The sequence below is a fragment of the Cynocephalus volans genome, chromosome 6, assembly GCF_027409185.1.
Source record: "Cynocephalus volans isolate mCynVol1 chromosome 6, mCynVol1.pri, whole genome shotgun sequence".
NCBI classification, from domain to species: domain Eukaryota; kingdom Metazoa; phylum Chordata; class Mammalia; order Dermoptera; family Cynocephalidae; genus Cynocephalus; species Cynocephalus volans.
In genome coordinates, this window is record NC_084465.1 from 66,734,561 (window position 1) to 66,750,050 (window position 15,490).

At 33.3% G+C, this 15,490-nt stretch overlaps 1 protein-coding gene across 2 annotated transcripts in view; it reads left to right on the forward strand.

The window, feature by feature from the left end:
* VPS50 (VPS50 subunit of EARP/GARPII complex) overlaps positions 1-15,490 on the forward strand; it is a 120,932-nt gene that overhangs the window by 11,763 nt on the left and 93,679 nt on the right. For both annotated transcript variants that reach the window (XM_063098871.1, XM_063098872.1), the window contains exons 3-9: positions 3,735-3,857; positions 4,951-5,022; positions 7,338-7,391; positions 8,237-8,307; positions 9,015-9,132; positions 9,214-9,249; positions 10,411-10,493. In XM_063098871.1, coding sequence (XP_062954941.1) covers positions 3,735-3,857; positions 4,951-5,022; positions 7,338-7,391; positions 8,237-8,307; positions 9,015-9,132; positions 9,214-9,249; positions 10,411-10,493 — 557 coding nt within the window. The remainder of the gene's footprint in view (positions 1-3,734; positions 3,858-4,950; positions 5,023-7,337; positions 7,392-8,236; positions 8,308-9,014; positions 9,133-9,213; positions 9,250-10,410; positions 10,494-15,490) is intronic.

Below are 15,490 nucleotides of genomic sequence, written 5' to 3' on the forward strand. Positions count from 1 at the left end.
GCAAAGGTAAAATGTGGTTCTAATATATATAAAAATATACCGGATTTTTAAAACTCAGTTGTTGCATTTTCTTGCTTGTTGTGTACTTGCCGAGTCTCCCCCTGGTTATTTTTCTGCCCTGAGGAGCCACCCTTTATTGCTTGAACCTGTTTATGCTTTCTTGATGTAATGTTTTTATTTATGCTTTGCTTTATATTTGTAACCCTTATTCCCCAATTTCTTAAATTTGAAATTCTGCCTGTTCTCATATTCTGCAAAGGCCAGCTCTTCCATCAGCTGTGAGCTCACCGTCCTTTGGCGCCCTTTATTTTGTTTATACCTCCCTCATGTTCTACCTGTACTATCACTCGTTACCTTTTCATCTGACCCCTCCTGTTACTTCAGCAACTATTTGAGGGAAGAGGTGTATTTTACCGATCTTTGTTCCTGTATGACCTAGTATGGGAGATTTTTACGTAGTGGAAATTTAAGAAAAATTGTTTGGTAAATGGAATTATGTTGACTGCAAAAGGCAAGGTTTATAGAGCTTTGAAAGTAGGCAGGTTAGTTCCTAATGATAGTATGGGAGAGAGATTTAATTTGTTCATTTTTACCTTTTGTGCTTTTGTTTTCCCTCCTCTGCAATTAAATTCATTACCTTAATTGTAGTTTTTCTCCAGCTTTAATTCTGGGATGACATTGATATACTTTTTATTTTTATTTTAGATGTAGTTGATTACCATTGGCAGGCAAGTTGTGGCATATTTGATAATCTATGTTTGTTGACAAATTATTTTTGTATTTTCAAGTTTTACAGTGCATTTATACCATTATTAATGTTAATACATGCTTATTAGTTTCTATGTGACACGAAACTTATGGTAAAAATAAGTCCTTTTAAACATTTCATTAATATAGCAGCAGTTTGTAAGACTGAAGTATTTTACCCCAAACTTAGCTTAAATATCTAATATTATTGTCACTTTTTTTTCTTAAATCACTTGTATTAATTTAGTATAAAGAGTTTCATTTTGGTATCCTTTTCCCTCTGATTTTGCCTTTTAAAATTTTCACAGGAAATCTTTTGTCCATTTTGTTTATGTAAAATTTTGCCTCCTACCTGTGTATTGGCTTGCCAATTTGGTTCTGTTTTAGGTGAAAAATTATGTATTTTCACACATCTCTAATTGCAGGATATCAGTTTATATTAAATTATGGAGTAATAGTGTGAAGAATATGCAGTCTAGCTGCTTCTGTTTACATGCATAAAATATTCCTAAATCATAGAAAAAGAAACCTTTTATTAAAAGTTGATAGAAATTTTGAGTATCAAAACAGGAATATATTGTCTTTTCATTTCTTTCTGTTTTACGTTTTTTAATTTATAAATGACTAAATTAATTTTACTTTGATCCATGATTATTGTCTACAATGCGCTTTAGCACAACGGAGCATGAAGATGGAGAGTAAGGAGAAATCTCAGTTCTCAAGAAGGGTGTAATCTGATTGAGCAGACAGCTCTAACAGTGATGAAACATTTGGAGAATGATTAGATAGATGCAGAATCTTCCAGACTGCATGTGCAGTGCGACTAAAAGGAACACGGTGATCTGGATTCTTGTCAGAATGGAGTTTGTCTGAATGAGTTAAAATGTATGTTTTTACCTAGGAGCCACCAAATTCTCTGAAAGAAGAGGGCATTTAATAGGGATATAGTGTTAATTTGAGGCATTTGTTCTGAGTTGACTTCTACTTTGTGTGCTATACATTTCTTTTCCTGCCTTTCTAGGTTTTATGTCTCTTCTTAGTGCAGATTTCTTACACTTGGAGTGTCAGATGTTCCATGTCAGTTCTTTCAAATTATATGGGTTTGTCTGCTCTCTGTGGTATAAATTGCTCCTCACTTGGATCTAATTTCCTCCTATGCTTGTGGCATTTGAAGCTGGTATTTCAAATGCCTATGGACTTTTAGGGAGGGAGAGTGCCAGATGTTTCTGACCTCTTCCATTTCATGTCTCACTGTCATTTCAAATTTCCATTGCATACATGGATGTTGCCTGTTGACAAGCTAGTTGAGAATCTTCCCTCCCACAAGTGGTGTGAGATTAATCCAAGTCTGTGTGTCAGTACCATTGTCCAGAGTGCCAGACGGATTAGTGTGTTGTAGATAAACCCCCAAAGGAGTGCAGCTCCCACTGTTAGGATGCTAGGTTTCTTATTGTACTTATAGTATCTAATTGCATACTGAATTGATGATAGCCATATCTTTGACCTTTTTTTGTTAGTGTATTTTATAAGTTGAGTTTGGTACAGAAGAGGCATTCCCTTTCCCATGCATTTTTGTCAGCACCACGCTCAGCCAGTGAGCAAACCGGCCATCCCTATATAGGATCCAAACCCGCGGCCTTGGTGTTATCAGCACCGCACTCTACCGAGTGAGCCACGGACCGGCCTTCCATGCATTTTTGATTCTGCAGGCTTGATTTTTATATAATTTTGCATTCTCTTTTAAATTTATTGGAATTTTAAATTTAAACAGTTAACTGTTCTCTTGAGTTTCAGATTTATTGTCCTAATATTTTCTTTTAGCTTGAACCTAATAGGGGATAATTGTATAGTTAATAATTTTTACAGATATAAAATATAAACTCTAAACGATACTCAAGCTAGACTCTTTGTAAATGAAAAATAAGCCCTGCAGTAAAATAATCTAGAATATCTCTATTTGGAAAATAATGTCCTTTAGCTGACCAGATAATTTTTGTGTGTTTAATTAGTAATGATTCACTAAGATTTTTGTTAAGTATTCTTTTAATGACTGTAAAATGATTTTAATAATAGTTTCTTTTTGTGTATATAAGTATATTTGAGGTTAATTTGAATAAAAAATTGAATGGCTAACTTGTTATATGTTTATAGTAATGTCTTGATAAACAGGTGTGGCAGGGGAGTGGTATCTGGATTATTGAAATTTCCCAGTTAATTGAAGGTTTATCCAATTATGCAATGAAATGTCATAGGATAATGGTGCTGACATTAGGGGTAGGGATTTATTTGTCTGTCAAGCTCTTTTTTGTTGCATAAATCCACAGAAGCCCCATTCTGTATCATTAGAAAGAAAGCATTTTATCAAATGCAGAGCTTTAGGTTTATAATCAGATTATTAATTGCAGCATCAGTACACTTTGAAGGAAGCCTTATAGAATTACTGAGCTAAACTTGTGAACCTTTTCTGAAGCCAGTGTTTCTTAGCTGAGCTCTGAGATTTTTAGCAGAGTCGGGTGTCTGCTGCTCAGGGTTTGAATGCTGATTGTGACCAAAAAGTCATTGAGGTGTTGTTTTTCCCTTGTTACCTGTGATGAGACAGATTTTTAGAATGATGTTAAATGGTAAAATGTGTGTATATGTAGTATGTATTTATGATAGGTTTAGGAAGTCACCTTTGTTTTTTTCTTTTGTTAAACATTTAAATTCTTTTAACCTTGTTGGCACACAGGGAATTGAGAATAAAATCTGAATCTTCAGACTGGCTAATTTTTTCTCCAATAGCAGTTTTTAGTGTTTTGCTGTTTTATAACTTTTCATGAACTTTTCTGGCTTTTATTAATTTGTATCCTTGGTCAGAATGATCCCCAGAAGATACGTGATTGTTAAGACAGATGATCACTTATTTCCACAGACGATCATTTATTTCCATGCAGTTGGAATTTTAACAGCTACAAGAACCATAAATTGTGAACTTTTTTTTCTTAAAGGAAGAATTCAGGGAACTTCGAGAACAGCCAAGTGACCCTCAAGCTGAACAAGAGCTTATTAATAGTATTGAACAAGTATATTTTTCTGCAGACTCGTTTGATGTTGTTAAATATGAGCTAGAGGTAAAAAAAATTTCATTAAAATATATCTAAAGCCTATTTTGTTGAGTGATTGAATTTGTGAGATTTGAGTGCTGGGGCATTTATATATATTTTTGATACCAAAACCAGGTCTGTGATTACCAGATTATGATTAAATGAACTGTCTGCATTGTTTAAAGATGAAATTATTTAAAAAAATGTAACTTCTAAGTGCACCTGTAGAATATTGGTCAGGGAAACATTTCTGTATTTTTGGTTTTCAACTGTTAGCATCCAATATGTTAGTGTGCTGCTGCTATCATCTTTTATATTGGCTGAATATGCTTGGAAATGCTCTGAGACTTTAAATCATGAACATGTATTTACATAATTGTTTAGTCATGATAAAAACCTCTCTGCCATAATGTTTCCAATACCAGCATTTTAAATTTTTATAGGAATTAAAAAAAAAAAGTCAGAATAGTAAAATTTGATTTTAGACAAAACCGAATGCAGTATGCACACATACTTTATCTGCAGTACATACAAAGTCAGTCAGTCCCCACCTCATTCTGAAGTTCATCAGTTGACTGAGACTTGGAGTCTGTTTCCCCATATACACAATGATATGCATTTTTTGTTAGTTTCCCGTATTATCCTCTGAAAGCTGGTATAATCCAGAATGCAGTTCAACAACTATCACTGTCACACTGTAGTACTTCATTACCATTCATAATATTCCAGAGGGGAAGTCTGTCATAGACAAGGAGGGATGTATCTGTGGCTGGTAGAGTGGGGATTAGGGTTAGGGACTTTTCTTACCTTCTCCTGTGGAAGCAGTATCTCCTAGCCAGGGGCTAAGGGCCCCAATGATAGTGGGCTTTTCTGGAGGTCAGAGTAGCAGCAGTGGGAGTAGCAAGGCTGGGTTACGGATGGAACCAGAGGGTTGTGTAATACATATGTAGGCTTTTGTGGCTGGAATGTAGTGAGGGGCATTGGGACGACAGGAAAAATGGAGGGTGATGGGATGTGACACTGTTTTGTATGCAGATTGTAGTTCACTAGTCAGAAGTGCCCAGGTGAATAAAACCAAATCAAACTATTTTTTACTTTTCATTTATGAATTTTTCTATAGAAGCTCCCACCTGTTCTCAATTTGCAAGAATTAGAGGCGTACAGAGATAAATTGAAACAACAGCAAGCTGCAGTAAGTAAAAAAAGCCATATCTTTCTGACAAAACTGTAAATGAAACACAGCAGAGAGGTATAATATTTGCAGATTTTGTTGTTTTAACTAATATATCAACATATAAACAAATTCTGTTATTTAACATGACTTTGACTCAAATGACATATTTATATTAAAATTTAATGCCTATGCAGTTTTCCTCATGTTACTTTGATAGTTTTGCTTCTAGAACTTGGAGTTGTCTCTTTGGAATCCTAAATGTGATTAGAGAAATTTGCACTTTTTTTCAGATTAGTGAGTACCTTTAGGCTCCTTGTCATGAGTGCATGACTTTTCCACCCTTAGTTTTGTAATGGAATATTCTTATCTCAGAATAAAGGTCCCTACTTCTACTTGAAAAAGGTTTAAAGAGAACACAGGACTAAGAATCAGAAAGTCTGAATTGTGGTCACTATTTAATTAAGACATTGGGCAAGTCATTTAACCTCGCTAATTTCTTTTGTTTTATCTGTAAAGTGATAGCTTAGGCTTGAATTTTCTCTAATGCTATAAAATTCTGTGATTTGATAATTTCCTTATGGTAGGCTGAACTCATTTTATGAAATTCAGATTTCATCGTAGAAGGTTAATGATAGCCTGTGGTCTTATTATTTTTTTTTAAACTAAAGGAACAGTAGTAATAAATTTATCTATTTTTTATTTAAGATATTTTTAATAATGCATTTGGCAAATAAAGATATTCTTTTCTTTTCTATTACTCCCAGTGGTCTCAGTGGGAGCAGGGATCTCCCTGGGGGTAGCAGTGGTGGTGTAAGGTAGGCTTGGGCAGGTGAAGGGACTTGAGCTCTAGAGAACTGTGTAGTAAAACTGTATTGTGCTTTTGGAGAATGAGATTTCAGTGGATGGTGGCATCTTTTGCCTTCTCTTGGCATGTTTAAATAAGTACTCTTCCATATGTATACATTATGTGATAGTATTCTTTTGGGAATGAGCTGTATCACAAGGGCTGTGTATCACAGTGACCTCTAGAATTTGATAAACCTGGGCCTGAATCCTTGTCTTGCAACTTACTGACTGTGGGACTGTGGGTGAGTTACTATTACTTTTAAGATTGTTTATCTGAAAAATGAGAAAGTATGGAACTCATCTCAGTGGGTTGTCATGAGTCCTGATTGAGATAATGTAAAAAAAAGCACTTAGTATATTGCCTGGCACAGCTTAGATTCGCAATAACCACATTGTCTTTTTTTTTAAAAACCCAATTCAGTAGAATTAAGTGAATTTCTGTCTGTGTACATCAATACAAATTCATATACATCAAAATATGTGGTAAAAAGCTAGAGCTTGCTGATTTCATTTTCTTACTTATGGCTCCTATTTGACTTTTTCTTAATATTAATATTAAGAAATTAATAGTAAGGATTAATATCAATATTCCTTTATTAATTGTAGTCTTAAAGCTAATAAAGTTTGATTTCCTTTGCCTTAATGCAACCCCTCTTTCTAGACCAAAACAATGTATCTAGAAAATAATTCACATAATTGGAAAGATGCTTGAAGTAGATTAAGAGAACGTGAAAAGATTAATGCAGTAGTTTAATATGTGTGCAATATTTCGTTCTCAGGGCCTGAGGCAGGGGAGCCAATTTTGTTTCTTGAGCAAACACTCACGTACTTGGTGTTAGATTTGGTATCTCCGTAGTGTAGTTGGCCAGGCCCTGAAATCATGATTAAGAACCTTATGTTTAAAATCATAACTCTAACTTGCATACATTAACATTATTCATGGACATTAACATTATTCATGAAATTGGCCAATAAAACCTTAGATATCTTCATAGCATTCTAAAAAACATATGTTTTTCAGCTTTTGAAGATCAAAGTACATGTTTGTTATCGTATGTGGTACAAAGGCTATAAAGGGTTTGAACAGTTCTCTGTTTCCTAGATATTGTCTCCATAAAATCAGTTGATTAGAAATTTATTTGTTTTAACAAATTCATCTTTTAAAACCAAATCCTCTACCCTTACAGATTGTTACACTTTCATGCATGTTAGTTAAATCATATAATGATATTCATTAACAGTAATAATGACCATTTATTGAGTTTCTATTAAGGAACAGGTACTATGCTATGTGCTTTATTATACTACCTCTTTTACTAATTTCATAGCCCAGAGAAATGTGTATGGCCATAGCATGCCAGTATCTGCTCTAGAAGTTACCGGGAAGACCTATGGGATATTCTTGCAAAAAATTTAAATGTGAAATATAGTAGAAAGCATGAAGCATTTTTCTTTTACTTCCTTCATTTGACTGCATATTCTTATAGGTCTCTAAAAAAGTAGCAGATTTAATCCTTGAAAAACAGCCTGCCTACGTAAAGGTAGGATAATGTTTGTTATTTTTTATAGTTAAATTTTAAAAATAGTTGAGTGATTTACAATTGAAACTGTTGAAATACTGTAATTTTTCTTTTGACTATAGTTCTATAGCAAAATATTTACTCTGTTTGGGGTGTGTGTGTGTGTATGTGTGTATGTGTGTGAATATTTTTCTCTCTCATTTGGGGAATTTACCAAACTGAAGAAGTGAGAGTTTTTATGTATGATTCGAAAGTGAGCTCTTTGGTTTTACAAACTTAAGAAAAGCCAGTGAAAATTGCTCACATGAACTTTGTAACAAACACAATAATGTAACAGAAGCAATAATGACCACTCAATGGCAATATAGCAGTCTGGATTAAAAATAAGATAAAATTGGAACTGTCTAGGTGAATCTGTGTTTTTATCAAAAAATCAGAGCCTTCAGAATCAGTTGAAGTGCCTACCAGTGTTTAAAAGAAAGCACTCATTGTCAAAGCATCTTAGCAAACGGAAATCATATTTGTCATATCCTTAATTACCTTGTGAAAATCTGTTGGGTAGAAACATTTAAATGGATATATTATTGTTATTTGTTCCTGTCTAAAACAGGTTAAATCTAGGTTAACTTACAAGCAATACCAACTAAAAATTTTGTCATCTGTCATCGTGAAAATCAATTGAAAATAGTTATTTTAAATTATTTCATGAAAAATATACTAACAGTTTTCAAGCGCAGGTATTTTTGTTGCTACTTTGTTTTCCAAGCAGGCTTTTGTTTTCAAAACACTGTAGGTTTTGTTAGGGTACCATACAAATAAGAAAAAAAAAATGCCTGAACAATAACCTGTACCTAATTTTTCCGTAGGAACTCGAAAGAGTTACCTCATTGCAGACAGGTCTTCAGTTAGCTGCTGTTATCTGCACAAATGGGAGGAGGTACTGCTTTTGATGAAATTTTGTTCTTTAGGCTGGAAAGTGTTTCAAGAATAACTATGAAATCTATCTTTGATAATTGATTTTATATTTTGGCTATGGTTTCTAGAATACCATTTATTAAGTAAACAATATATTATGATCTGAAAACTGCACTAAGAGGGTATGTGGGAAATATCTATTAATCTATTTATGGGTTAAAAAATATTGTTGTTTTTGTATTGTTTAGGTTAGTGCTTCTTAGCTTATTTGTGGTATGGGACCACTTTTTTTTTTCTTTTTTCATTTCCAACCTGTCACAGGCTGTTGTTTTTGAAAACGCAATAAGAACAAATTACCAGAAAATGAAATAAAAAAACCAAAGCAAAACAATCAAAGACATACAACATGGTTCAAAGTTTTTTTTATTAGATTCACAAAGAATAAAATTATTCTGTCAACTTTTGTACTCTTTTTAAATACTATTACTCAATTACAGAAATTTCTTGTCATGGATCATTAATAGTTTGTGGACTGAAACCAGTCCACCTGCCGTGTTTTGAGGAATGCTGCTTTAAAGTGAGCCCTTCAATATATTTATCAAATAGTAGTCACAATCCCCAGTTTTAACAGTAGTTCAGGTCAGTACTTCATTAGTTGCCTAATTGTTCTGTGTGGATAGTATTCTTATTATACTTAAAATTTTAACTATTTGTTTTTTACTTTTACAGACACTTGAATATTGCCAAGGAGGGTTTTACTCAAGCTAGTTTAGGCCTTTTTGCAAATCAGAGGAAACGTCAGTTGCTGATTGGACTTCTGAAGTCTCTGAGAACTATAAAAACATTGGTATACACAGGTCAATTTTTAATAATTAGAACTTAATTTTGTGATTGAAACAGGTTTTACCTCTGATTTTTGTTTTTACAGCAAAGAACAGATGTACGCTTAAGTGAAATGTTGGAGGTAAGTTAACAAGGCTTAGAAATTTGGTGATCCTAATAATATTATATAGAAAAATTATAGTAGACAATTCAGATGTGTATTTTTCTCAAGTTGGTATGTGTTATAAAGAGCATTTTTAGACATGTAAAGTTATTTGCTGTAGAAACTTTTTCTTTTGACATAATACATATTTTATTTATAAAAACAAATTTATTTGAGGAAACATTTATTTTGTAGAAACATTGAAATGTTAACTTCAGTCTTTTGATTGTATTGCATCCAAATAGCAATAAAACTATCTTTTGTACCTAACATGTAGTAATGATTTAAGAAATGTGTGATATTTTAGTTATATTTAGTATCTCATATATTAATTAGTTTTCTGAGTGAGCCTTCTGTTTTCTCTTTGATGCTTTCTTAGCATTCTTTATCTACTTCTGTCATAAGGTTTATCAAAGCATAATGTAATGTGTGAGTTTCCCTATAATATTAGAGTTCCTTGAGGTAGGTACTTTGTCATTCTCAGCACCCACAGTGGTTTGAATTGTATCTGTTGAATTTTGATATGAGGATCGGGGAAAGTTTTTTGTGGTTTTCTGTGTAATTGTTGTATTACTTCTAAACTATTACTACTAAACTAGGGTTTGAGATATCCATATGAAAATTCATTTGGCATTAAATTACTGTTTAGGGGCTAAAAATATTCTGAGGTTATTAATATTTTACTTTTTCCTAAATTTATTTCTTTAGAAATATTTTTTGATTTCTTGGTTGGTAGAATTGTTGACTGTTGAATAGAAATAGAATGCATAGTGTTTTGGAACATATTATGTAAACATTACTGAAAGAAGATATGTTAACAGTTAAATAAAACCTTCCCTGTGAAGCAGCTTAATCCTATGTAGGCTTTATCCATAAGTCATGGTCTCAGAGGGCTGTTCCTGTGTATTAGAGGGAACAGAATATTTTAAATACTTTTTCTATGCATACATTTTAGGCCTGGAGCTAGTGGCCTCTTTATATTTTCTTATTTATCTATCATTGGTATTCTAATCCTTGTTTAAGAGGGATTAAAATTTTTTGATTCTGTAATTTTTGGTCGGAGTATGAACAGAGATGTATTTTTATCAAAGGTGTTAAGAAAAATGTTTCCAGTCTAATGAGTTCTGTTGTTATCTTAAGGAGGAAGACTATCCAGGAGCTATTCAATTGTGCCTGGAATGTCAGAAAGCTGCCAGCACTTTTAAACATTACAGTTGTATAAGGTAAGGTAATATAAACATTGTAAAGCTGATTCTATTGTCAGTTTTTTATGTGGGAGTTGTGTAATAAACTGTTAATAAACATTGGAAGTTAATATAAAGTACTGCGTTCTAGTTTAACATTTCATGTTCATAAGTGAGTAGTACAATAAAGTTATGAAAGTTCTTAAGGTGTAAAAGAGTAAATATGTTTTAATCATGCCTCTTCTTGTCACTTCATTGAAACTCTTTTTCATATTCTCTCCAATGTGATTGATTTCATTTTTATGGAGTAGTAGACAAGAATAAATTCATTTGTTCATGTCTACTTTGCATCTCTTAGTAATTCTTCCTCAACTTTGCCCAGCTTATAAATATTGAGAGTAGTATTGCAGCTTGTTTTAAAGATCCACATGGTTCTAGTGTTTGGCTCATTATGATAAGAAGTCTTTTGGGGGCCGAGCCCGTGGCACACTCGGGAGAGTGCGGCGCTGGGAGCGTGGCTACGCTCTCGCCGTGGGTTCGGATCCTATATAGGAATGGCCGGTGCGCTCACTGGCTGAGTACCGGTCATGAAAAAGACAAAAAAAAAAAAAAAAGTCTTTTGGAAAATTTAAGTATGATTTCAGTTTATGTAATTATCATTTTTGTAATTTTTAAGTTATGTTTTTAATGTATTATATCTTTTGTTTAATTATGGTAAAATGTACAGTGCAAAAATGGCTGCTGCATCTTTTGCTTTTAGTTCTAACTTCATGAATAGATTTTTGGTTTCCTTGAAATGAAGTGTCTCTATTACTTGTGATAGTTCCTTAGGGAGGCTCTAATCCCTAGGTGTCATTTCCATCATTCCTCTAAGGCCATCACAAATAAACATACAATCTAAGTAAAATAGTGTGCTTGTGAGGCAAATCCAGTTTCAAATTAAATCCATACCTGTCCCAGGATGCAGCCCCTTTGTCTCTCCTCTATGGAAATTCTGGCAGTCAGTGAACATGGCTTACTGATGTTGTAGATGTTGATTCTAGTATCTGAAAAATAAAAGGATTATGATAGATTAAAACATTAATACAGTTTTGAATTAATGTTTTTCTTTTAATGTACTCTCATATCATAGGTCTTTGCTGGGTGTAAACTAATGGCTAAATAATTTCCTCCCAGAGATGGTACTTAAATATTTATGGTATTATTTTTTTATTTAGGATCATGCAGATTGAAGCAACACACTTTTTTATTTGATTAGGATATATATAGATGGGTAGTACCAGTGATATTTTGGTTTTGTCCAATTTGAGAGTGATTAACTGTCATTATTAAAAACCAGATAATGTCACTTACACTTAATAGATTGAGTGAATAGAGAAGTAGCTCTAGTATGTTGAATGTATTTGTAAATTTCTAACAATGTATTCCGGGTTGTGAAAAAACGTATAGCATCCTTTTAGTTCATCTTGTGGTGATAAATCTGTTACAGTGGTAATAGCTTGTTTATTAGGTGAAAATGATTCAGGCAGTTATATATTTACTGAGTGTTTACTGTGTGCCATGTGCTTTGCTTTGAAATTGGCAGTATAATGGTGAACCATACACAATGTTATCAATATAATTCCTGGTTTCATAGAGAACATAGTCTATCAAGAAGGACTTGCAAAGAAGGCACAAGTGGAATTGGGCCTTAGAGAGAAGGAAGTTCAGCATACAGTGGAAACACTGGGCTCTAACTCTCCCTGGGGGGGATCAGGACTAAGGAAGACCCAAAAGAGGGATAGGAGGAGAAAGCTAGGTCAAGATAGGAAGAGTTATGGATAGGAAATTCTGGGTACCATGAATGAAATCTTTGTTGCAGAGATGCCAAGCAATATAAGGACTGAAAATATCTGTTGGATTTATAGCAACAAAGAAGGGGACAGCTTTGGTGGGAATTGGTTGAAGTATAAGTGTAGGATGAGGAAATCTTGTGAAGAGGAGAGATTTGGAATTAAGAGAGAGAGAAACCTGAATATTTGAAAAATAGATGGGAAAAGAGTGAGAGGTTGAAAATAATATAGAGAATATAATAATATGCCAAGGCTTTGCAGGGATTATAGCAGAGATTGACTTTGAAAAGGTCACCCTCTATTTTAATAGAAAAGAACTTGAGTGTGGAATTTGGTGGAAGGAAATTGAGGGAGCAGGTGATGTGTTGAAACTTTATATTTTCCATTAATTAAAAATTCTATTTTAGCTATGCTAAAGTAAATATCTTACGTGACGAGACTTAACTATAAAAAAAAGTCTTTGAAAGAAAATCTTATTTGGGTTTTTTCAAGTTAGTGTGAGGTGGCTTCTAAGCACTTTTTCATTAATGTATGCATTGATAAGTGGTGTGGCTATAGTTATCAGACATGTAAAAAGTGAAATCGAAAAGATCTGTAATGACATTTAAATTAATAGTGGTTTTATTTTAGATAATACAGTATCTAAGAAGCATGCTATGTTTACATATCTGATGCATATAGTAGTAAGAAGAGTTTGTCTTATTCTCTGCAAACAAGTAAAAATCCATCACAAATACATTCAAGGAATATACTGTCATGGGATTTTACCTTATGTTTCTCAGGAAATCATTACATCAAGTTGTGTTTTTAACTTGATGACTTAGTGACAATTTCAGGGCGGCTTACAGAACTATCAGTTGGAGCTGTGTGTGGTGATGGGAGCACCTCTGCCAGCAGTTTTTCTCCCCTGCAGAGTGTCCTTTGCTAGTCATCATTTATCCTGCCTAATGCCACTCCTCTTTTCCCTTCACCTGTTACTTTACCCTTTTGTTTCTAGTTGGGAGAGCGTGGTAAGTTTGTTCACTTCTTTTGTAGATAATGTGATGTAGGATACAGGGATAGGATTAGTTGATATGTGGGAAAGGTTGAGTTCACAAAGATGAAAGACATTTGTTCTAAATTTTTTTTATTAATTATATGCACCTCTTTTATTCTATGCATTTGTTTTTCTTCTTTTTTTCTTCTGGTCTTCCGAACACAATGTTGTCCCTGTTCTTGAGCATTGTAGTTGGGCCTGTTCAGACAGTGTTTATCAATACATTAAAAATTCATTTAATTTGCCTGGTCTTGAGAAATTTAGCCAAAGGCAAGATTTAATCTTTGCTTGGACCTGAGTGAATCAGAGTGAAAGATCATTTGACACTCTGGTAATCATAGGATTAGAAATTAATTACTAATTGAATTTACGTATTCTCATTTTTCTTAACACTTAAGTCTATTTTCATTCCTGTTGATGATTAGAGAATCACAAATAATTCCCTATAGAAGTGTCCTTTAAAAGAACCACCCCATGATTTAGAGCATTTCTGGATTCTGGAGTGATTTTTTTTTTTTTTTTTTTAATGTTTCAAACAAGTTCATATGCACAATGTATCTGCCTGTCTGCTCCTTAATTTCTCCTTAGTAGATTGCGTGTTCTTCTTTTCATTCCTAGTCACATCACTCCTTTATTGGAAAAAAGGTTTCTGATAGAGGGCAGAGACCCTGTGGTCTTAGGAGATGTACTTGGAGTAGATTAATGGAACAGCTTTGACTTATGATTCTGAAAGTAGGAAAAACAGAAGTCAAATACTTCTGCATAAAGAGATATTGACTGTATATCTAGTAAGTCTCAGATGTTATGACTGTGTAGTTTGATACACGAAGTGCCAAGTACAGTAATATCATGATGCACCTAGTTGGTTGAAAAGTGAAAGAAAACTGATGCCTCTTCTCTACCTTTCTTGAGATGTTCTGTGTTTCAGCATCTTTAATAAGAGATACTGTAACAGCACTTTTATTTTTATAAGTGACAAAGAACATTTTTATATTATTTGACATTTCTTCAGTTGATTGACAGAGTCATATAGTTGGGGCTTACTGGGAATAAGAATCAGAATGTGTTTCCATTAAAATGTGTCTGTGAATGAAATATTTAATTTCTTTTTCACTTGAAATTTATCTAAATTAGTTTCAAAACAAGTTATTTTTAAAGTCAAAACTGCTTTATTTTTATTCTTTGAGAAAAGCAACTTGAGGGAACTTGAGCATTCTGTATTACGCACTGAAAAGTTTGCATATTATCAGAACTAGTTTGTTGAGTACTCTAATGTAGACATATGTGTTTAATTTCTCATAATCTTTAAAGTATCTTTTTATTTTTTCTTAGAATATGATCATGGCAGTTTAGTGAAAACTGCAGATTGAAGAAGTTCTTTCAGTCATACAGTAAATGAACATAGCTTTTATCTACAAGTATAGCAGTATTAGGGACTTTTCTTCTTCTATCGCCCTTTATTCCTTTCTAGCAATATATGCCTGCTTTTTCTTTCTCTAGGCTCAGGCCAAGGACCACCAGCAACTCTGCCTCCAGTAATGTTTGAACATTGAGTGTTTCTGCTGGGTCACTAGGCCTATTAACTAGATCCATTGCCTTGATCCCAAGTCCCTGTTGCTTGGTCCACTTGGACCAAGTTATTGATATCTTGCTACTGACACTGCCTGTAGTCCTTATCTTTTAGGTTAAATTGTTTTCCTTTGCCTCCATCCCCCCATGCTGCATCATTTAAAAATAATGAAAAATGATATCTGCACATGGCAAAAAACATAATATTTAAATAAAAGGGTCTTAAAAGTTAAAGGTTTTTCTTTCTGCCACATCCACCATTCCTTTCCCTACTCCCAGAAGTAGACCACTTCTTCAGCTTATTATTTTTTAGTAGATTTCATTGTAATTTAAATACTACACTAAAATATCTTTCTCCTGATTTGTCATTGTAGATAGTTGTCTGTTGATGCCCCATCTATTTAATTCCCATAACAAGATATCAATAAGAAATAGGAATTTGATATACTTCCTTTCCTTCTTTTCCTTCTCCACTTTCTAGGTTTCTTTAGTGAAAGTGTTATTTTATTTGGTCAATTTTATAACATTTATATTCTTTTTGCGACTGTAAGTATGTAATCTGTGCTTTTTCAGTAGTTTACTTCTAAAAAAATTAACCC